Source organism: Eubalaena glacialis, chromosome 3 (genome assembly GCF_028564815.1).
Source record: "Eubalaena glacialis isolate mEubGla1 chromosome 3, mEubGla1.1.hap2.+ XY, whole genome shotgun sequence".
NCBI classification, from domain to species: Eukaryota; Metazoa; Chordata; class Mammalia; order Artiodactyla; family Balaenidae; genus Eubalaena; species Eubalaena glacialis.
The window spans coordinates 142,618,479-142,641,556 of NC_083718.1; the positions used below are offsets into that span (position 1 = coordinate 142,618,479).

General features: G+C 40.5%; 1 protein-coding gene and 1 pseudogene across 5 annotated transcripts in view; both read right to left on the minus strand.

The window, feature by feature from the left end:
- NFIA (nuclear factor I A) overlaps positions 1–23,078 on the minus strand; it is a 369,893-nt gene that overhangs the window by 61,606 nt on the left and 285,209 nt on the right. For 3 of the 5 annotated variants that reach the window (XM_061184136.1, XM_061184140.1, XM_061184137.1), the window contains one exon: positions 12,221–12,349. The exons of the other annotated variants lie outside the window; for them this stretch is intronic. In XM_061184136.1, the coding sequence (XP_061040119.1) occupies positions 12,221–12,349 (129 nt within the window). The remainder of the gene's footprint in view (positions 1–12,220; positions 12,350–23,078) is intronic. 5 annotated transcript variants of the gene reach the window in all.
- On the minus strand, positions 252–1,173 carry LOC133089044 (protein phosphatase 1 regulatory subunit 14B-like; annotated as a pseudogene).

A 23,078-nucleotide genomic window follows, 5' to 3' on the forward strand; every position in this document is an offset into this window, starting at 1 on the left:
GAGATTTTCCCCAAAATTAGAATTATTTCTAATTCTAGGTGCCTAGTACACAGTGGGCTCACACCTTTAAAATGAATGTGTTGAGAATATATTGTGTGCCAGACAGCGTGCTTGATTCTGGGCTATTTATTATTCTTAGAGTTGTGTTTTTAGGATAAATTCAGATATACGAAAAGTAATCAGGATCATGCAGTGCCATGTGGCAACCTGAGACAATTGGGAATCAAGAGTTGAACTGTTCTCAACTGTTTTCATGGCCCTGGAGGTCCCTGGCATGGACTAAGTGTCACTCTTCTAAGACCGGGGTTTGACCTGTGCTCTGCAAGCTCCACCTGCAGCACGAAGTCACTTGGCTTGTAGGAGAGCCAAGCCCACTGCCCAGCACACAGGACAGCGTTGCTCTTATCTCCTGTACTGGACAGCTCTCAGTTTTGGCTGCCCAGCAGTCTTTCACCCTTTCTTCTGGAAACAGAGCTCTAATGTTTCTTTGGGTAACTATCCTTCCCTCCACCTCAGTCTGTCATTAGCCTAGACTTTACCCTCTCCCCAGCTCTGTGGGTGGGCATGTAACCCAGGCCACACCAATGAGAAACCCCGTTATCTTTTTTTTTTTAATGTCTGGGAAGACACCTCTGGGCCAGAGGCATGGGGAGCCCCACCCATGGCACCAGGCCTGGCTGCAGGGCCCCCCAGTATTGCTGTTGCTATGAGGTCGGGGGGCAGGGGTTGTCCTGTGGAGCCACTGTTCACTTGCCTGGGGGACCCTTCCTTTCTTCCGGGGTGTGCTCAGCTTCTGCATGTCCTGGATCTTGTCCAGCAGGTCAGAGATGGAGGCCTCAGTGGGTTTGTAACAGTCCACCAGCAGCTCCTTGACCCCGGCAGCTGGGTCTCATCACTTTCCACATCCAGGAGTTCATCCACAGCAGTCTCCAGCTCCAGGATCTCCCCTTCCTGATAGTTGTAGAGGCCAGGGAGCTGCTCCAGGATCCACTCCTCCAGGTTGAGGCGCTTCCGTAGCTCCTCGAGGTCATACTTAACCGTGACCTTCCCTTGGCACCTTACTGGGCCCTCACCTGCAGCCCCAGGGGGGCTCTGAAAGCAGACACTGCCACTGCCCAGCTTGGGGGCCAGGACCACCAATGCTGTGCCCCCTGCGGGGCGGCTGCCCACCATGGCAGCTCCCCCACCCCATTATTTTTTAAACATAAAGATTATTTTAAAAGTGAGCAAATGACCCAAACCAGGCCAATCAGAGACATAAGCATCCTACTCTAGGGAGTAGGACCGTCCCTAGATCTCTCGTGGAAGAGCTGCTCTCTTTCCCTTGGGATTGTTACATTGGTGGGGATTAAGTCTGGAGCTGCTCATATCATCAGTGCCATGATCTGAGGAGATTTAGTCTAAGAATCAAGTTCACACAGAGGACAGCAGAGCTGAGAAAGATAAAGATATAGATTTCTGAAGGTATTGCCTGAGCATCTGGATCCAGCTCTACCTGAAGCTGCAAACCCTCTGACTTTTCGATTACATGAACCAATCCATTATTTTCTTTTGGGGAGACTGGAGGGGTGATTAAGCAATCTGGCTGGGTTCTTTCACTTGTATGAATATTTCACTTGAAAGGGTGCCTATTAACATGTCTTCTGTTCTTACTGGGTATGCAACAATTCAACAACTCTTATTACGGTATTCAGGAATTTGAGGTTTCAGGAAGATCTAGAGATATCCCTCAGCAATACCAAGGTTTTCTAAATCTGTATTGTATGCCAATAGAAGGGACCCATACAACCTGACACAAATAAATCCAAATCCCCACAATTACTTTAAATACCTGTGCTATATTATCCCTTTCTTTAATTCCCCTCTCATGAATCTCATCCGAGTAATAATTATTTGTTCTTCTGTTCTACTAGGTTGCAGGGGCAGGACTGGCTTGTCTGGTTTGCTCATTAGGGCCTAGCACAGTGCTTGGCAGATGATACATTCTCAAAAATTATTTGCTGAATTGACTCTTGTAAATAACAATGGTGCTTACCTCCCTTTTTTTTTTTTTAAAGATTTTTTTTTTGATGTGGACCATTTTTAAAGTCTTTATTGAATTTGTTACAATACTGCTTCTGTTTTATGATTTTTGGTTTTTTGGCCGCGAGGCATGTGGGATCTTAGCTCCCTGACCAGGGATCAAACCTGCACCCCTTGCATTGGAAGGCAAAGTCCTAACCACTGGACCACCAGGGAAGTCCCGGTGCTTATCCCTTTAGCAAGAGCCATGCCTGAATGAAGACAAGCCAAAGCAAAGTCTTCACCACGGCTATGGGCTAATCATCATGGAAGGGGGTTCACCTGCCTGATTGGGGCGATCCCCCCTCCCCCGTTCTTCTAACCACACAAGAATAATGGGATGGAGTAACCAGGCTGGCTCACTTCCCTGAGGCCCCATCTCTTCTAGGCTCTGAGGCTCCTCCTAGTGAAGGGAAACACACACTCCTTCTGGACCCACAGGAGCAGAATAAAAGAGAGAACTGGGGATGGGGAGTGAGGAACGAGGGAAGTGAGAATCCTTTCAAGAGAACTACACAGAAAGACAGCAAAAAATGATATGGGGACGGGGGGAATCTGAGACAGTTAACATTTTAAAAAATATATATTTATTTATTTATTTTTGGCTGCATTGGGTCTTCATTGCTGTTTTCTCCAGTTGCGGTGAGCAGGGGCTACTCTTCGTTGCGGTGCACGGGCTTCTCCTCGCGGTGGCTTCTCTTGTTGCAGAGCATGGGCTCCAGGTGCGCGGGGTGGCTTCTCTTGTTGCGGAGCATGGGCTCTAGGTGCGTGGGCTTCAGTAGTTGTGGCACAGGGGCTCAGTAGTTGTGGCGCACGGGCTTAGTTGCTCCATGGCATGTGGGATCTTCCCGGACCAGGGCTTGAACCCATGTCCCCTGCATTGGCAGGCGGATTCTTAACCACTGTGCCACCAGGGAAGTCCCTGAGACAGTTAACATTTAGTAACATACTAAGAACATATGTGGCCCTTTCCATATGTCATTTCACTTCCTCCTCCTATTAACACCTTAAGGTTCTGTACAGGTGGGAAATTAAGACACCAGCAGAGGATGGGTGACTGGCACAAGCTTATGCAGATCCCAAGTGGCCGGCCAGGATTTGCATTCTATTCTGGCTGACTCTACAGCCCATGCTCTTTTCACTGCACTCTGCTGCTCCCATTTGAATTATTTTTCAGAGGTCAAACGGCTTATTTCCTTTCATGATATTTGCCTCATAGGTCCCTTATTACCGTAATACAACCTGGCAACTCTGATGTTCCTCACATGTGTTTTGTGCATAAGAAGAATGAATTGTTTGGGGTTGGGGGAAGCAACTGCCATTTAATACTAAGAAATGGCAAATGTAAATTTACTGTGGAAATATACATTTTAAAAAACATTCCATACACATGAGAGGTTAAATACACTAGTTTCAACAATACAAAGGATGCGGCATGAAATGGGTAACTCTCCGTGATCCTGCAGCCACATTAACAGGACTGTACATTCCCATTTCGAATATCAGTGCTCACCCCCCTATGCCTACATGGATGATAAGCTGATACTACATAAACATTGTTAAAGCTACAGTTCCATGCTACAGTAATTCACTTAACTTTAACATGATTTATGGTTCTGTCAATCGGTGAAGTTGAAAACCTTGTGCTGAAGCTTAAATGTGAGCTTCATATTTAAAACAGCAAGTGTGTGTGTGTGTGTGTGTGTGTGTGTGTGAGACAGACGAAAACATTTCATATAGAGATACAAGTCCAATATTGACTTTTTATTCTACTCTGAAAAAAAGAAAAATAAAGAATGAATCTAAACATGGAATCAACATTATATTAAGCTAAACCAGAAAGACCTGCTTGGGATTTATCTGATTATGTGATTTATAGTATAAGTGATACCCAGAAGTTTTATCAGTGACATAATTTCCAAGAAACCTTGCTCAGAACCCGTGCCTTCACTGTGGCTGCATGTGTGGATTTATGGTTGGGGGGCGGGTAGGGGAGTGGAAGAGAGGGAGGGAGAGATGGAGAGATGGAGAGCAGCTTCTTTTGTCCAGATGAGTTTAAATCTGGGTCCACGTGGTTAGTCACCCATCACCCTATTCTTCTCTCCGGTGCTCACCCGGGAGGCATTTTGCCTCTTGAAGAGATTAAGGAGCCAATTGGTCTTACTGCTCTAACCTGTCCTCCTTGGGACCACATATTAGCAGATTCCACTGCAGAAGAGCTCTCTTTAGAAGTTTGCTGCGGGGATGACAAATTAACCCAGCAGGGTGTCCCACACATCTACCTCAGTACAAATTATTAGTGTAATAGAGCTTTTAGTTATGCATTTATCTAGTAATTATTGAACGGTTACACAAAACCAAGCTGAGCAGCCACGGCCCTTTATGAGGCTCGCTCGGTGGGTGGCCTTACAGTTCATTTAGGATAGCAGTTCACTTGCAGACAAATTAGCTAAACAGCCTTCTCCTTTAAATATTTTCCATGTCACAGTGAAACGCTTTACAATACAATAAAGGTACAGTTTTAATTACATGCTTCCTGACTTTTGTTTAGTTGTAGTTTTAAAACATTTGCTGGCACTGTTTTTTCCTTTGGCTGGGCAGTAATAGTTGGTTGTTAAGTATCTGGCTAATGAATTTAATAATTTCCTGAACTGGGACGTAAAGGGCCTTTGCTAAAAAGCTGCTTCTCCTCTTTACCATCCAGTTCCTTCAAAGCCCGTCGACAACGTTTCCCATTAGGCTGGACACCAGCACTTGAGCTAACCTTGCCCAGTGTTCACAAGCCCTCTTATTCTCTTTTTAGTGCTCCTCAAAGGTGGTACTTGTTCGGTCTGTGATGCCTGCATTTGGAAGTCAATTCTGATTGTTAGAAAGACAATGTAATGTCTTCTCAAATGACATACTCCAGTAATAAATAAACACCTTGCATCTGGTGGCAGATTCTTTCAGCGCCTTGTTAGCAACAGGTACTTAATTGCTTCTCATTTTCCTGAGATGATTCAATTGCACTAAACCAGGAGAGACAAATTAGATTCAGCTCCACTGAAAGGAACACCAGCGCGTTCTACAACTAAGTTAAGAAGTTTTCCTAAGAGGCAAAGAAGTTTGCCAATATGATACGAGAATGCTGAACGAAACTACCACTTAGGTAGAGGCCCTATGTCAAGGAAGGGTGCCATGGTTATGAGAGTGACGAGGAGCCAGGGACTATTCCTTCTTCAGGATCCTTAGTTTGGGCAGACACATTTATAATACCATAGAAAATATTCCATAAAAAGGGGATCAAATCATTTTGAGCTCAGCATTTCTCTTAATGCCCATGAAAGTAGAAGTTCTTAATTAAAACCAAGCAAATGTATATTGAGCATTCATTCACCATGCTATGCATCTCCCTAAATGTTGCCAAATACACGCACTTGAATATTGTATTATTATCACACATGGGGGATGGAAAGAACTCCCTATTATTCCCAAACTTTCTGTTTGCCTTCAATCAAATCCATGTGCGCATTCATTTATTCAGCAAATATTTATTGAGTGCTTTCCTAATGCCAGGCACAAGGCTCAGGGATACAGGATATCGGGAGGAAGAATAAAGAATGGTCCCTGTTCCAATGGGCCCTGCCATCTAGTGATAACTGCTGCCTTCCTATTGTACCTCTCCTTCCTTCCTCCTCTATTATTGTCTATGAGTCTCCGCTCTTCCAACCTTTCCTGGTGACCTGAACTTCCTGGAAAGTTATCTTAATTCTCATAATTCTCTGCAGTATATTTTTCTTGGCCAAACTGGGAGATGTTAACTTCAGACCCTCCGATGTTTCATCACTAAGAGCAGGATCCCTGTTTGGGCCACGAGGATCATGGACTTAGAGAGGTTTATAGAGCATGTAAACGTCTGAACAGAAACTGGCAGGATTCTTTGAAAGCTGCACAATAAATCTTTGGTTTATATGACTATTGTTTTAATACATCTTGTGCATGTTTTCAGAATCAGGGCAATTTGATTTCTAAACTCCCTTCACGTGTATGTGTGTGTGTGTGTGTGTGTGTGTGTATATATATATATATATGTTTTGACCCATAAAGAAGTGGGGCTTTAGCCTTTTGCTCACATTTTGTATGTCTGGATTCCTCAGTACTTAGTTAAAGCATGACTGCTGTTGCTTTGCACGCTTACAACTAGCAGGTACTCTGTTTGAGAACAGGGGTAAATCACGCTTGTGTGGACTCGCCCAGTGCCGAATGCCATAGTAGTTCTCTATCAGGTTGCCCCCGACCCTGACAGCACCCGGGAGACCCCATCACAATAATACATCGGCTGGCTTTCTTGTCTGCCCACCACCAGGAAGTAAGCATGCTGAGGCCAGAATCTAAGCTTCTCTTTTTCACTATATTCAGCAAGTAGCAGAGCACCTTGTACACTGTAAGTGCTTGATAAATACTTGCAGAAGAATGAACGGGTCCCCAGACAGTAATGAGAGTCTGCAAGCTAATTTCAATATTTAAAAAAAAAAACAAAGCCAAACTGACCTCAAAAGTTGTCTTTGAAGTGACTCGCACCTACCAGAAACCCTGCGTTTACCAGTAGCAAGGATTCAGGGGCTCATAAAAAATGTCAAGTGATCTGTTTATGGCTGTTATTAAAAAAAACTCAGTGTGATAACACGGGTTATGTCATGCTTATCGAAAGATCTAAATGGCTATGTCATGTTTTTGACTAATAAAAATTGTGAAAACAAACTAATTGTTTAAATAAATGCAGTTGATTTCTCCCAGTGGTAGAGAAAAAGGTAGAAACTGCTGATATGGTGAAAAAAGGCACAGCACTGGAGACTAGATTTCTAGTCTTGGCTCTGGCCAGCTCAGATTTCACATTTCTGTGAGTAATGGGAACTACGCTGCTGACTGCTAGCCAGCATATTTCTCCCCTATTTACCTACTTATAAAGCCCCAATTTTATACAGAGCAGCAATATGCTCAGCTAAAAAAACCTAGATTTTCCAGCCTCCCTTGCAGCTAGAGGTGATCGTGTGGCATAGTTCTGATCATGCTGTGTAACATTCTATAAAAGGTGGCAGAATAAGCTGGCAGGCACTTTTTGCCATTGTCGGTTCCCTTCTTTCTGCTTGGAATGCAGATGCATGGAAAGAGGGTAGTGGCTATGCTGTGACCATGAGGTCACAGCATGAGGATGAAAACGACCCATTAAAGCATGGGTAAAAGAAGAAATCTCAATCCCTGATGGTGCTTTGGTGACACCATGACAGTCTTGAATCATGTATTTGTTTCTATATGAGAAAAATACAAACTGCTCAGTCCGACTTTCAGTTACTTACAGCCAAACACATTCTTAGTGGATACAGGGAAAGGATTAAACCAGAAGATTCTCAGAGCACTATTCTGAAATTCTATGGCTCTAGATGAAGCTCAGTCAGTGCTTATTTGCGATTACTCTCAACCTCTGCCTCACAACGTGTACAGTGCAGGCCCCTCCCTGCTTCTCAATCCCGAAAGCACATAGTTGCCTTACCTAGTGCTGAGCATTTAAATTAAGTATCATTCATTATCTTGTTTTTGAAAATAGCAGAGACTTTAGGCAGAAACATAAGTTTCAAGAAGACAAACTTTCAAGAAGTTCGAAAATATCTCTGATGAGTACTCCAACTAATTATCAAAAAGAGTTAGGCTCTTTTAAATCATCAGGCAAACCTACAACTCTTAAAAAGGCAAAAGGAAGAAAAAGGATTTTTTTCTCCATTATCATGAATAAGATAAATTGTCATGATTAAATACTTTATTATGGTTGAAATTTCAAGTACTGGTAAAAGAAAGTCTTTGAAAGCCCAATCGTTCAGCTTGAAGTGCACAATAATTGTAATAATGTATAACAACGTACAAATGCCCTTACTGAAACTTAATCTCTTCCCCACTCTCTAGGACATTCCATAATTTTTAACCCCTTCACCTAATTTTAACTACATAGGTGGCAAAGTATTACCTCCATGATACAGATGGCCAAACTGAGGCCACAAGGTTAAATGATTTATCAAAGCCATAAAGAAAGCCAATATCAGAGAAGGGATTCATTTTAAGAAACCACATGTCTCTACCTTCACAAGGTAAATAGGAAAGTGATTAGAATAGCATAAACTAAGAAAAAACATAGCTTTTAATAGCAAAGCCTTACTTCATAATCTTGCAAAAGCTTCCTTTGGATGAAAGGCCATCGTTCTTCCTCATCTTTAACATTCCTCATAAAGAAGTACTGTATAAACTATTATCCTCTGTCACCCTTTGTTCTTCTGAAGCAATGACAATCTGTCAGTGTCAGGGAGGGGATGAATGTCTCTTATGTACCTTTATGTGCAACTTGAGTATTTTTTATTCATTCAAGCAATATTTGAGCATATTTGAGCATTGTGTATGAGACACAATGAAGATACCAAAAAGCACACATTAGAGATCCTTCCTCTCAGAGGTTTTGCTCTAGAGGAGGGACAAGACATGTACATTAACTAACAAAGCAAGACCATGTCGGTGGAGGGAATGTGCAGGTGTGAAAGTCTCCCGGAGTCTGCGGAGTGTGAGATGATGGCGGCCTGGGTGGAGCTGAGCAGGTTTCAGATAGAAGGTGGTACCCGAGCTGGTCTTAGGATGGGCAATATGTGGACAGGCAAAGGCAGGAGGACAGCATGAGATTTTCAAACCCTGGATGAAAACGGGTGATTTAATTGTTTGTATGACCTGAGTACATACTCTACTTCCAGGCACTGTGCTATTGACTGCAAATACATGATTTCATCTACTCCTTCGATAATACAATTCTCTTGAGGTTGAGATTAGGATCTTCAATTTATAGATGAGGAGCCCATGGCTCCAAGAAGGAAAGCGATGTGCTAGTTTCTCACAGTTGGTGAAAGTGGTAGAGACAGGATTCAAATACCAGTCCATTCGACCCCCTGAGTTTTTGCACTTACCCACTCCCTTCAAGGCTCTATTTTTCTGCCTCAGCTTTACAATTATCAAAGAGAGGTTTCCTTTTTAAAAGGTGGCCACCAAATTTCCAAACATAGATAATTTTTGCAGTGAAAAATGGGGTCATTGTTTTTTCAGTGAGGAGACCTTGCTTTTCTGTAGCTCTGTTAAAATACCACCCTTGGCCTGGGCACTGAGGTACATTACAAAGCTACTGCTTACTAACTGGTGTTTGTCTAGTCAAGGTAGTCCCCTGAGAAATTTTAAGGAAGGCAGCAGAAGTCTTGCAATCTAGGTGCTATCCAGAGGTGACTATACCATGTAACTCTGAACAAGAGTGTAGTAAACAGCCTCTCCAGTGCCCCAGGATCCTGATAAAGGACACACCTTTCTCTTCTTCCTTTTGAAGCTGGATCATCTGTCTGGATTTTCTAATGATTTATCATTTCAGACTGTGGTAACTCCTTACAATAAAAAGAACATGTGCGGTTGAATTCTCCTTTATGTCCAATGTCTCATTTATTCCACACTGGCTCCCTCGGTCAGACTCTCCTCCTTTAAATCTGGCCTCATCTTCCTAAAATATCAACTCTTGCTCCCAGATGTGATGTCATTCCAAGCATTAGCTTTCCAACTAGTTCAGAGAAGAATAACCGGGATTATGATACCTGTAGCAAGTATGTCTTAAATAATAAGCACCTGAATACCAACCTTTAAAAAGGTCTTAGCCCAAGAGTGTCTTATGTTAGTCTATCTCAATTCTGTGATGCTGACCACAAAGATGCTGCTGAAATATTTCATCTCAACTACCCCACTTCCCTTCACCAGACCACTAAGTGGGGCAGGATGCAATAAGAATGGGTACCTGAGTAGATTTCCCAGAAAGGAGAACTGAGGATGCTGGGAACCATCTTGAATTCTGGTGGAAAAAAAAGAATCTTTGGAATTCCATAATTCTTAAATTGAGCATCTTTCTCTTTTCCACATAAACAATTTCATGAGTATGAATAGATCAAAACTCACTGTCCTGTAGGCTAAGAAGGTCCCCTCTGGTTCAACCCAGTGTGGGTCATTTTAGCAAATGTGATTGTTTAGCATGAAGAAAGTACCCAATCATGGCACCCACAGTAACTGCTAGAATCATTTCAGTAATTTCTAGAACTATGGTTTTAAGGCAAGACACACAGAAGGCTTTCAGTATTTATTGAATAAATGATAACATATGCACATTGCTTTATGCTCCTCAAAGAGTCTCTACAAATATTGTTTTATTGTAGTTTCTGTATAAGAATATGAGGTTGGGAGAAAAAATTCATTCAGCAGTAGTATTGTTCCCATTTTATTGATGAGGATATTAAAAAATTCAGAAGGTGAGTGGAAAGGGAAAGAGGCAGCTTAACCAACTAACCTGATTGCTGACATTGCTGCTTCCCAATCCTTATCGCCCTGCTGCACCCATGAGTCTTTTCTTTGCTTGGAATGCCCTCCATTCATGTAAGCAACTTTTAAGATTTGACTTCAATGTTATGTACACTTTGAAGTCTCTTTATTTGATATAAAGTGATAAGTAACAGTGCATTCCACATCATCTTCTAAATGCTTATTTTCCTGCACTAGATGATATGCTCTATGAGGACAGAAACCACTGATTTTCCAGTGTCTGTATAGTGACAGGTACTCATTAAATCCTTGTTTAATGGATGAAGGAACCTCCATAGTTCCCTCCTCTGAGGTCCTACAGAACTGTCTGCTTTTAACATTAATTTAGCATTTAGAATGTTAACCTGACCATAATAAAGATGAGAAACATCACATGCCTTATCTCCCTGAGACCAAAAATCTTCTGACTAAAAGGGCTTTGTATTTCTTACTTCGCACCACAGTTTCAATGCTTAAGGAATGTTGACAACGAGGAAAATATCATACTGCCCCATTTAAAGAGACTCATTCTGGGACCACATAATCCCATTCAGATGCAAGGTTTTCAAATTAGGAAAAAATACATATATAGCTTCTCTGATTGTACCACACACACTCTCACACACAAGTGAAATAATTAGGGATCTTGAGAAAGTTCCGTCAATGATCGCAAGATGTTCAAAGACGGGGCAAGTGAGCATCCATAATGGTGGACAGAGAAACTGCTTCACACAATAGTCAGAATACTTATTTTCTTCGGTGTGATTTCTGCACGTGTGCATTGGCCAGCCCTCTCAACTGCCATATTTCCCTGAGATGCACACAGAGTATTCATAAAGGGATTCAGATTTGTGGCACTCACATTGAGATTAATGCAAGAAACATCAGTTTCCCCAGGCGTATGTCAAAGTAGACAAGAGACCATAACTTTCTAGGATGTTTTATGATACCAGCTGGTAGATCACAAACCTACCTAAACGAAAATCTGATGGGAGAAAGCAAACGTGGTTACAATTATTCGTACTCCTACTGTGGGAGTTTCATAAACAAACTAATAAATATTTTCATCTTGCAATAAGATCAAGTTAAGTGATTTGCTGACATTCTCTTGAGGTTTAAAGCTTGTCTTTAATGTGAAATACAAATCATATTTCTTGTGGACACATTTTAATAATAAACTTAAAAGCACATGAGACAAAAATAATGAAAACATTGCAATGAAAACCAGACAAACTATCTACCACTTCAAAAGGAGGGAATGAAGATGGCTCGTCAACACAGTGATTGCAGACAACCTCAATGCAAAATGCCACATATTGAAATCAAGTTTCAAGGAAAGGGAATCAGCAGGGGTGAGAGAATGAAAATAAGCTATTGCTTGAAAAGAGGTAATCGACTACACAAAAATAAACTACTTAACACACGCACACAAATACACACACATGTGCGTGCGTGTGCCCCTCGTACAATTTGTAGGACAGATTTGATTTTGGTTTAATTCAAATTACCTCCCACCTCTTTTCAACATCCCACCAGCAAAGAAACAGGTAAGGATCAGTGTTTGATGCCAAATCTCTTGGGTCCCTACAATTCCAAAGCAGCCCCCGAGGATAAGAAATTGGAACACTTGCTGCCTTTAGGACCACTCTGGGGGAGCCCTCATTGTCTCTCATTTTGCTACTCTGGTCCCATGTCTCTCATTTTGCTACTCTGGTCCCAAGGTCATGATCTGAGCACAATCAAGGGTGCCTGTGGAGCAGCTCACCTCTGGGTCCTGTAATGACAGGTCGGTGATGCTGTGTGAATGCCGTTCCCAGGGAGGAGGTCTGCGAAGGGGAGGGGCTGCTGAAACCAGACTTCTCCGACTTCTTCAGTGTGGTTGGAGATGGCATTCCTGGCAGGAAGGATGGATTGACAAGCACACTTAAATCACGAAACAACAGTTTATGCAACCTAAAAGATTAAACTTAAAAGAATTTAAAAAAGAAATCTACCTGTGAAGGGAAAATTTGTTTTGAATTGGTTTGAATTTGTCATAGGAACAAACAGGTGACAGAACGGTCCCCTGATATCAGCATAGAGTTGACTTCAACTTACTCTCCTAAATCACAGCCCATTTTGGGGTTACTGATCTTCTCTGATTACGGAGCACCACTTCCCTAGTGCTTCCTGAAGTTGCTGCCTGAGCCAGGGGCCTTTCGGACCCTTTGTAAGGAAGGTTATAGAAGCATATGAGGACCTCATATGCAATCATCTTATCTTGCCAGTTACTTTACTTCAGTGTCAAGGCACTCTCTCCACATTTTATACAATTTAGCTATTTTAACATTTAAAAAACCCTCATCAATGGTAACTCAGTTGCTCATCCAATGAATAATTTATAATAGAAAAAAAAGAAAAGGTAAAAGTTAAAAAATAAAAGTTAAATGGTTAAATAAGGTATAACCAATGCAAATAACACTGTAAGAGAATAATGACAATGGAAAGATATTTAATGACATGAAATAAAGACATCGAAAGCAATTACAAAATCGGATATTATACAATGATGCCATTTTAAAATGTATTTCTACGTACAGAGAAAGAACTGGAAAGAAATATGCATAAACTATAAGAGTAGTTCTCTCTGCATGTTGGATTTGAGTGATTTTCACTGCTTCTTTTTGCTTACTTGTTTTTTCTATGATGAACATATTTTATTTTAAGAAAATAAAAGCTTGTTTTTTTAAAAATAGTATTTTTACTATAGTCTAAACTTTTCATAGCATTTCCAGCATAGGAAATGCTTTGGGAAGAAAATAATGGGAAAATGGTCCCTTGTAATTACTGCATCTGTAATGTTCTCGGCAACTACGCTGACACACACAACTAGAGGCATCTATCAGTTTGGTAGGGTGCCAATTAAAACAATGAAAACTTGGATATAAAAATAAAGGAAATGACTCCTAGTCTCCACATCACAGGAAAAATTTGGGTTCTTTTAAATTTGCAGCACGAAATTGGTCTGATTTCATGTTAAAAGAACCAAATCTCATTTTACTTATACATATCTACATGTATTATGTTCTGCCTATGACTAGAGAATTATTTGGGTGAACTGGAAAAATAAGTAATAAAAATAATAATGATATTAGCATGTAAATGTTATCGAGTACTTGCTAAGTTCCATGTATTATTCTAAGCACTTTATAGGTATAGATCTGTTTAGAAATTTAGTTAGTCTAAACATGTCCTTGTTATTTCTAATCACAGATTTCCTTAATGAAATTCTACAAGACAACCTTCAAGTGTGACCACAGATTCTATAAGGAGAGAGACCAGGTCTGCTTTGCCTGCCTCTATTTTCAGGCTATCTAACAAAGAGTCTAAAACATACCAAGTGGCCTGAAAAGATATGTAAACTACCTGTACAGTTCTCGGCTTTATCTGTGGCTTTACTAAGAGATGCCTGGACAGAGCAAAACTTGGGGTTTTGACCCTAAGAAAGAAACAAATTGCAAATCGGCAAGCACATTTGCATAGTCAGACACAAGGACAACATGAAGTGGCGTGTGATTTCACACGAGCTAGACAAATCCAGATCAGATCCGTTCTACAGATCAATATGTGTGTGATTTGAATTAGAAACAAGTCACTAAGTGACTTTAGCTATATTTGTTTGCTCGCTGAATCAGTAACCAAAGTCATGGCATGCCAATGTCCTAACATCGTTAGGACAAATTGAGATTTTGGATCAACGTCCATTACGCGTAACCTAACCTAAGGTATCATCATGTAATTACATCACAGAAGAGATTTCAAATTAAAAAGTGAAAGGAAAGAAATAAAAAGCTCCCAAATGTAAAGAAATCTCCCAATTCATTCAAAACTCTTCTGTGCAAGGCAATTTTTAGGCTTCCAACCAGTCCACTGATTTAAACTCAGTCAAATGCCTGAATTATGTGTCATGGAACAGAAATAGAATAGAAAATGAAAATGTCAAAACTTTTGAGATGGCAGAATTTTTTTCAGATGATGGAATTGATGATGAAATGCAGTATCTGAACTAATCTTATTAAAGAAAGCAAATGGCTGGACTCAAGGAAAAGTCATTTCTTTGAAAAGTTCATGTTTTCCAACCCATGCAATTCTAAATACGTCAGAAATGTTGACATGATTTAAACCCACCACTTAACGCTTTTAAAAGGGGAAGTGGAAGTTAAGTATAGACAATAAGCATCAAAATGCTTATCAAGTTAGTAAATGGATTCAAAATGATCAAAATTTAAATCCTCTTTGAAAGGGTTAAAGAGAGAAGAAATACTGTCTGCATACAAGAAGAACAAGCCAAACTCTGTATAATCTAAATTTATCACGGTCAAGTAATGTGAACCCCAAGGCTGTCACGAATCTCAAAATTACTTTGTGTTTTCAATTTTTAAAGACTCATATTGAGCATGTTTCCTTATTATTTACTTATATTTTCTCCATATGCATAATGTATGTTTTGGTTAATTTGCTTTGTATACTTAATTGACCAAATGAAGTTTCAAAATGCTAGTCAACTGCTTTATGTTTAAAGCTAGACAACATTAATTCTGGCTTTTATTTTTGAAATCAAATTTGGTTTCTGTATGTTACTTTAAAAATAAACTCCTTGTTAAAATTTCTTTTACCAAATAGCTATGCACAACTGTTACACAATTACTGCACAGATTGACTGATTGGCTTTCGCTTAATGAGTCAAAATTTTGATTTCAAACTATTTTTTAGAAGTATCAGATTTTTAAAAAATGATTATAAAGTAATGCTACACGTTTTTCTGGAACAAACAAAATATTACTTCAAAGTTCCTTTCAATATGTAAAAATAAAGAATTATATAGAACTGGAAGCAGAAATTTAGCATAATGTTTTGTTTCAATGGGACATTCCCGGAGACCTTCAAGATGGCGGAAGAGTAAGACGTGGAGATCACCTTCCTCCCCACAAATACATCAGAAATACATCTACATGTGGAACAACTCCTACAGAACACCTACTGAACGCTGGCAGAAGACCTCAGACTTCCCAAAAGGCAAGAAACTCCCCACGTACCTGGGTAGGGCAAAAGAAAAAAGAAAAAACACAGACAAAAGAATAGGGATGGGACCTGCACCAGTGGGAGGGAGCTGTGAAGGAGGAAAAGTTTCCAGACACTAGGAAGCCCCTTCACTGGTGGAGACGGGGGGGTGGCAGGGGGGGAAGCTTCGGAGCCACGGAGGAGAGTGCACCAACAGGGGTGCGGAGGGCAAAGCAGAGAGATTCCCGCACAGAGGATCGGTGCCAACCAGCACTCACCAGCCCGAGAGTCTGCTCCCCCGCCGGGGCAGGCGGGGGCTGGGAGCTGAGGCTCCGGCTTCGGAGGTCAGATCCCAGGGAGAGGACTGGGGTTGGCTGCGTGAACACAGCCTGAAGGGGGCTAGTGGGCCACAGCTAGCCAGGACGGTGTCCAGGAAAAAGTCTGGACCCGCCTAAGAGGCAAGAGACCATTGTTTCAGGGTGCGTGAGGAGAGGGGATTCAGAGCACCGTCTAAACCAGCTCCAGAGACGACCGTGAGCCGCGGCTATCACTGCGGACCCCAAAGACGGGCATGAGATGCTAAGGCTGCTGCTGCAGCCACCAAGAAGCCTGTGTGCAAGCACAGGTCACTATCCACACCTCCCCTCCTGGGAGCCTGTGCCGCCCACCACTGCCAGGGTCCCATGATCCAGGCACAACTTCCCCGGCAGAATACACGGCGTGCCTCAGGCTGTTTGCAACGTCATGCCGGCCTCTGCCGCTGCAGGCTCGCCCGGCATCCGTACCCCTCCCTGCCCCGCCCCCCCCCCCCCCGCCGGCCTGAGTGAGCCAGAGCTCCCTAATCAGCTGTTCCTTTAACCCCGTCCTTTCTGGGCGAAGAACAGACGCCCTCAGGTGATCTACACGCAGAGGCGGGTCCAAATCCAAAGCTGAACCTTGGGAGCTGTGCGAACAAAGAAGAGAAAGGGAAATCTCTCCCAGCAGCCTCAGAAGCAGCGGATTAAATCTCCACAATGAACTTGATGAACCCTGCATCTGTGGAATACCTGAATAGACAATCAATCATCCCAAAATTGAGGCGATGGACTTCGGGAGCAACTGTAGACTTGGGGTTTGCTTTCTGCATCTAATTTGTTTCTGGTTTTATGTTTATCTTTGTTTAGTATTTAGAGTTTATTATCATTGGCAGATTTGTTTATTGATTTGGTTGCTCTCTTCCTTTTTTGTTTTTATATATAGATATACATTTTTTTTCCTTTTTCTCTTTTTGCAAGTATGTATGTATATGCTTCTTTGTGTGATTTTGTCTGTATAGCTGTGCTTTTACCATTTGCCGTAGTAGGGTTCTGTTTGTCCGGGTTTTTTGTTTTTTTGTTCTTTAGTATGGTTTTTAGTGCTTGTTATCATTGGTGGATTTGTTTTCTGGTTCGGTTGCTCTCTTCTTTCTTTCTTTCTTTTTTTTTTTTCTTTTTTTAAATTAATTTTAAATTTTTAATAATTATTTTTTATTTTAATAACTTTATTTTATTTCTTTCTTTTTTTCCTCCCTTTTCTTCTGAGCCATGTGGCTGACAGGGTCTTGGTGCCCTGGCCGGATGTCAGGCCTCTGCCTCTGAGGTAGGAGAGCCAAGTTTACGACATTGATCTACCAAAGACCTCCTGGCTCCATGTAATATCACATGGTGAAAGCTCTCCCAGAGATCTCCATCTCAATGCTAAGACCCAGCTCCACTCAATGACCAGCAAGCTACAGTGCTGGACATCCTATGCCAAACAACTAGCAAGACAGGAACAAAACCCACCCATTAGCAGAGAGGCTGCCTAAAATCATAAGAAGGTCACAGACACCCCAAAACACACCACCGGATGCAGTCCTGCCCACCAGAAAGACAAGATCCAGCCTCATCCACCAGGACACAGGCACTAGTCCCCTCCACCAGGAAGCCTACACAACCCACTGAACCAACCTTACCCACTGGGGGCAGACACTAAAAACAATGGGAACTACGAACCTGCAGCCTGTGAAAAGGAGACCCCAAACACAGTAAGTTAAGAAAAATGAGAAGACAGAGAAACACACAGCAGATGAAGGAGCAAGGTAAAAACCCATCAGACCAAACAAATAAAGAGGAAATAGGCAGTCTACCTGAAAAAGAATTCAGAGCAATGATAGTAAAGATGATCCAAAATCTTGGAAATAGAATGGAGAAAATACAAGAAACATTTAACAAGGACCTAGAAGTACTAAAAAGGAAAAGAAAAATGATGAACAACACAATAAATGAAATTAAAAATTCTCTGGAAGGAATCAATAGCAGAATAACTGAGGCAGAAGAACGGATAAGTGACCTGGAAGATAAAATACTGGAAATAACTACTGCAGAGCAGAATAAAGAAAAAAGAATGAAAAGAATTGAGGACAGTCTCAGAGACCTCTGAGTCTGGGACAGAGGGGACAACATTAAACGCACCAACATTTGAATTATAGGGGTCCCAGAAGAAGAAGAGAAAAAGAAAGGGACTGAGAAAATATTTGAAGAGATTATAGTTGAAAACATCCCTAATATGGGAAAGGAAATAGTTAATCAAGTCCAGGAAGCACAGAGAGTCCCATACAGGATAAATGCAAGGAGAAACACACCAAGACACATATTAATCAAACTATCAAAAATAAAACACAAAGAAAAAATATTAAAAGCAGCAAGGGAAAAACAACAAATAACATAAAAGGGAATCCCCATAAGGTTAACAGCTGATCTTTCAGCAGAAACTCTGCAAGCCAGAAGGGAGTGGCAGGACATATTTAAAGTCATGAAAGGGAAGAACCTACAACCAAGATTACTCTACCCAGCAAGGATCTCATTCAGATTCGATGGAGAAATTAAAACCTTTACAGACAAGCAAAAGTTAAGAGAATTCAGCACCACTAAACCAGCTTTACAACAAATGCTAAAGGAACTTCTCTAGGCAGGAAACACAAGAGAAGGAAAAGACCTACAATAACAAACCCAAAACAATTAAGAAAATGGGAATAGGAACATACATATCAATAATTACGTTAAACGTGAATGGATTAAATGCTCCAACCAAAAGACACAGACTAGTTGAATGGATACAAAAACAAGACCCGTATATATGCTGCCTACAAGAAACCCACTTCAGACCTAGGGACACATACAGACTTAAAGTGAGGGGATGGAAAACGATATTCTATGCAAAGAGAAATCAAAAGAAAGCTGGAATAGCAATTTGCATATCAGACAATATAGACGTTAAAATAAAGACTATTACAAGAGACAAAGAAGGACACTACATAATGATCAAGGGATCAATCCAAGAAGAAGATATAACAATTGTAAGTATTTATGCACCCAACATAGGAGCACCTCAATACATAAGGCAAATACTAACAGCCATAAAAGGGGAAATCGACAGTAACACAATCATAGTACAGGATTTTAACACCCCACTTTCACCAACGGACAGATCATCCAAAATGAAAATAAATAAGGGAACACAAGCTTTAAATGATACATTAAAGAAGATGGACTTAATTGATATTTATAGGACATTCCATCCAAAAACAACAGAATACACTTTCTTCTCAAATGCTCTTGGAACATCCTCCAGGATAGATCATACCTTGGGTCACAAATCAAGCCTTGGTAAATTTAAGAAAATTGATATTGTATCAAGTATCTTTTCCGACCGCAACACTATCAGACTAGATATCAATTACAGGAAAAAATCTGTAAAGAATACAAACACATGGAGGCTAAACAATACACTACTTAATAACCAAGAGATCACAGAAGAAATCAAAGAGGAGATCAAAAATACCTAGAAACAAATGACAATGAAAACACGATGACCCAAAACCTATGGGATGCAGCAAAAGCAGTTCTAAGAGGGAAGTTTATAGCAATACAATCCTACCTCAAGAAACAAGAAATATCTCAAATAAACAACCTAAACTTACGCCTAAAGCCATTAGAGAAAGAAGAACAAAAAAACCCCCATAGTTAGCAGAAGAAAAGAAATCACAAAGATCAGATCAGAAATAAATGAAAAAGAAGGAAACAATAGCACAGATCAATAAAACTAAAAGCTGGATCTTTGAGAAGATAAACAAAATTGATAAACCACTAGCCAGACTCACCAGGAAAAAAAGGGAGAAGACTCAAATCAGTAGAATTAGAAATGAAAAGGGAAAAGTAACAACTGACACGGCAGAAATACAAAGGATCATGAGAGATTACTACAAGCAACTATATGCCAATAAAATGGACAACCTGGAAGAAATGGACAAATTCTTAGAAAAGCACAACCTTCCGAGACTGAACCAGGAAGAAATAGAAAATATAAACGGACCAATCAAAAGCACTGAAATTGAGACTGTGATTAAAAATCTTCCAACAGGAGAACATCAGCCCGCTCACCGGGCGTCAGCATGCAGCTCCGCCTCCCATGGGGACCCGGCCTGAGGAGCAGGGGCTGGAGCTTCGAGACTAGGGCAGCCCGAAAGTACCAGTGGATAACTTCTCCATCGGTGAAGGAACCATCCAAAGCTGCTAGACAGAAAAAGAGAACTATAATTTTGGGAAGTGGTCTAAAAGGAAAAGCTACTATTAGAATTGATGTCCAGTGGAGCCCCAGAACAGAAGCAAGATGAATATTCCATTTCACATTGGCAACACCAAAGGAGATGATGCTTTAGAAAAAAGATTTCTCGACAAAGCTCTTGAACTCAATATGATCTCCCTGATAGGGCATAGACATTTTTATCATCCCAAAAGGAAACTCTATACCCATTGAGAAGATACTACTTCGCTCTCTCTACCAGGCCCTGGAGACCACCAATCTGCTTTCTTTCTCTATGGATTTACTTACTCTGGATATTTCAGATAAATGGAATCATACAATGTGTGACCTTTGTGTCTGGCATCTTTCACTTAGCACGATGTTTGTGAGAGTCATCCACACTGTAATATGTATTAGTATTTCATTCCTTAAAAAACTGTTTTTGGCCGTGTAATTGTTTGATATTTAATTGCTCCATTCCTTTTTATGATTGAATTACTATTCCACTGTATGTATGTGCCACAATTTGTTTATTCATTCATCCATTGGTGGACATTTGGGTTGTTTCCATGATTTTTCTGTTGTGAATAGTGCTGCTATAAACATGTGTGTACGCAGAAAAAAAAAAAAAAATCTTCCAACAAACAAAAGCCCAGGACCAGAGGGCTTCACAGGCAAATTCTATCAAACATTTACAGAAGAGCTAACACCTATCCTTCTCAAACTCTTCCAAAATATAGCAGAGGGAGGAACACTCGCAAACTCATTCTACGAGACCACCATCACCCTGATACCAAAACCAGACAAAGATGTCACAAAGAAAGAAAACTACAGGCCAATATCACTGATGAACACAGATGCAAAAATCCTCAACAAAATACTAGAAAACAGAATCCAAGAGCACATTAAAAGGATCATACACCATGATCAAGTGGGGTTTATCCCAGGAATGCAAGGATTCTTCAATATATGCAAATCAATCAGTGTGACACACCATATTAACAAATTGAAGGACAAAAACCATATGATCATCTCAATAGATGCAGAAAAAGCTTTTGACAAAATTCAACACCCATTTATGATAAAAACCCTCCAGAAAGTAGGCATAGAGGGAACTTTCCTCAACATAATAAAGGCCATATTTGACAAACCCACAGCCAACATCATTCTCAATGGTGAAAAACTGAAACCACTTCCATTAAGGTCAGGAGCGAGACAAGGTTGCCCTCTCTCACCACTATTATTCAACATAGTTTTGGAAGTGTTAGCCACAGCAGTCAGAGAAGAAAAACAAATAAAAGGAATCCAAATTGGAAAAGAAGAAGTAAAGCTGTCACTGTCTGCAGATGACATGATACTATATAGAGAGAATCCTAAAGACTCTACCAGAAAACTACTAGAGGTAATCAATGAATTTGGTAATGTAGCAGGATAGAAAATTAATGCATAGAAATCTCTTGCATTCCTATACACTAATGATGAAAAATGTGAAAGAGAAATTAAGAAAACACTCCCATTTACCATTGCAACAAAAATAATAAAATACCTAGGAATAAACCTACCTAAGGAGACAAAAGACCTGTATGCAGAAAACTATAAGACACTGATGAAAGAAATTAAAGATGATACAAACAGATGGAGAGATATGCCATGTTCTTGGATTGGAAGAATCAACACTGTGAAAATGACTATACTACCCATAGCAATCTACACATTCAATGCAATCCCTATCAAATTACCAATGGCATTTTTCACGGAACTAGAACAAAACATTTCATAATTTGTATGGAAACACAAAAGACCCCGAATAGCCAAAGCAATCTTGAGAAAGAAAAACGGAGCTGGTGGAATCAGGCTCCCTGACTTCAGACTACACTACAAAGCTACAGTAATAAAGACAGTATGGTACTGGCACAAAAACAGAAATATAGATCAATGGAACAGGATAGAAAGCCCAGAGATAAACCAACGCACCTATGGTCACCTTATTTTTGATAAAGGAGGCAAGAATACACAATGGAGAAAAGACAGCCTCTTCAATAAGTGGTGCTGGTAAAACTGGACAGCTACATGTAAAAGAATGAACTTAGAACACTCCCTAACACCATACACAAAAATAAACTCAAGATGGATTAAAGACCTAAATGTAAGGCCAGACACTATAAAACGCTTAGAGGAAAACATAGGCAGAACACTCTATGACATAAATCACAGCAAGATCCTTTTTGACCCACCTCCTAGAGAAATGGGAATAAAAACAAAAATAAACAAATGGGACCTAATGAACCTTAAAAGCTTTTGCACAGCAAAGGAAAACATAAACAAGATGAAAAGACAGCCCTCAGAATGGGAGAAAATATTTGCAAATGAAGAAACTGACAAAGGACTAATCTCCCAAATTTACAAACAGCTCATGCAGCTCAATATCAAAAAACAAACAACCCAATCTAAAAATGGGCAGAAGACCTAAACAGACATTTCTCCAAAGAAGATATACAGATTGCCAACAAACACATGAAAGGATGCTCAACATCACTAATTATTAGAGAAATGCAAATCAAAACTACAATGAGGTATCACCTCACAGCAGTCAGAATGGCCATCATCAAAAAATCTACAAACAATAAATGCTGGAGAGGGTGTGGAGAAAAGGGAACCCTCTTGCACTGCTGGTGGGAATGTAAATTGATACAGCCGCTATGAAGAACAGTATGGAGGTTCCTTAAAAAACTAGAAATAGAACTACCATATGACCCAGCAATTCTACTACTGGGCATATACCCGGAGTAAACCATAATTTAAAAAAAGTCATGTACCACAATGTTCATTGCAGCTCTATTTACAATACCCAGGACATGGAAGCAACCTAAGTGTCCATCGACAGATGAATGGATAAAGAAGATGTGGCACATATATACAATGCAATACTACTCAGCCATAAAAAGAAACGAAATTGAGTTATTTGTAGTGAGGTGGATGGACCCAGAGTCTGTCATACAGAG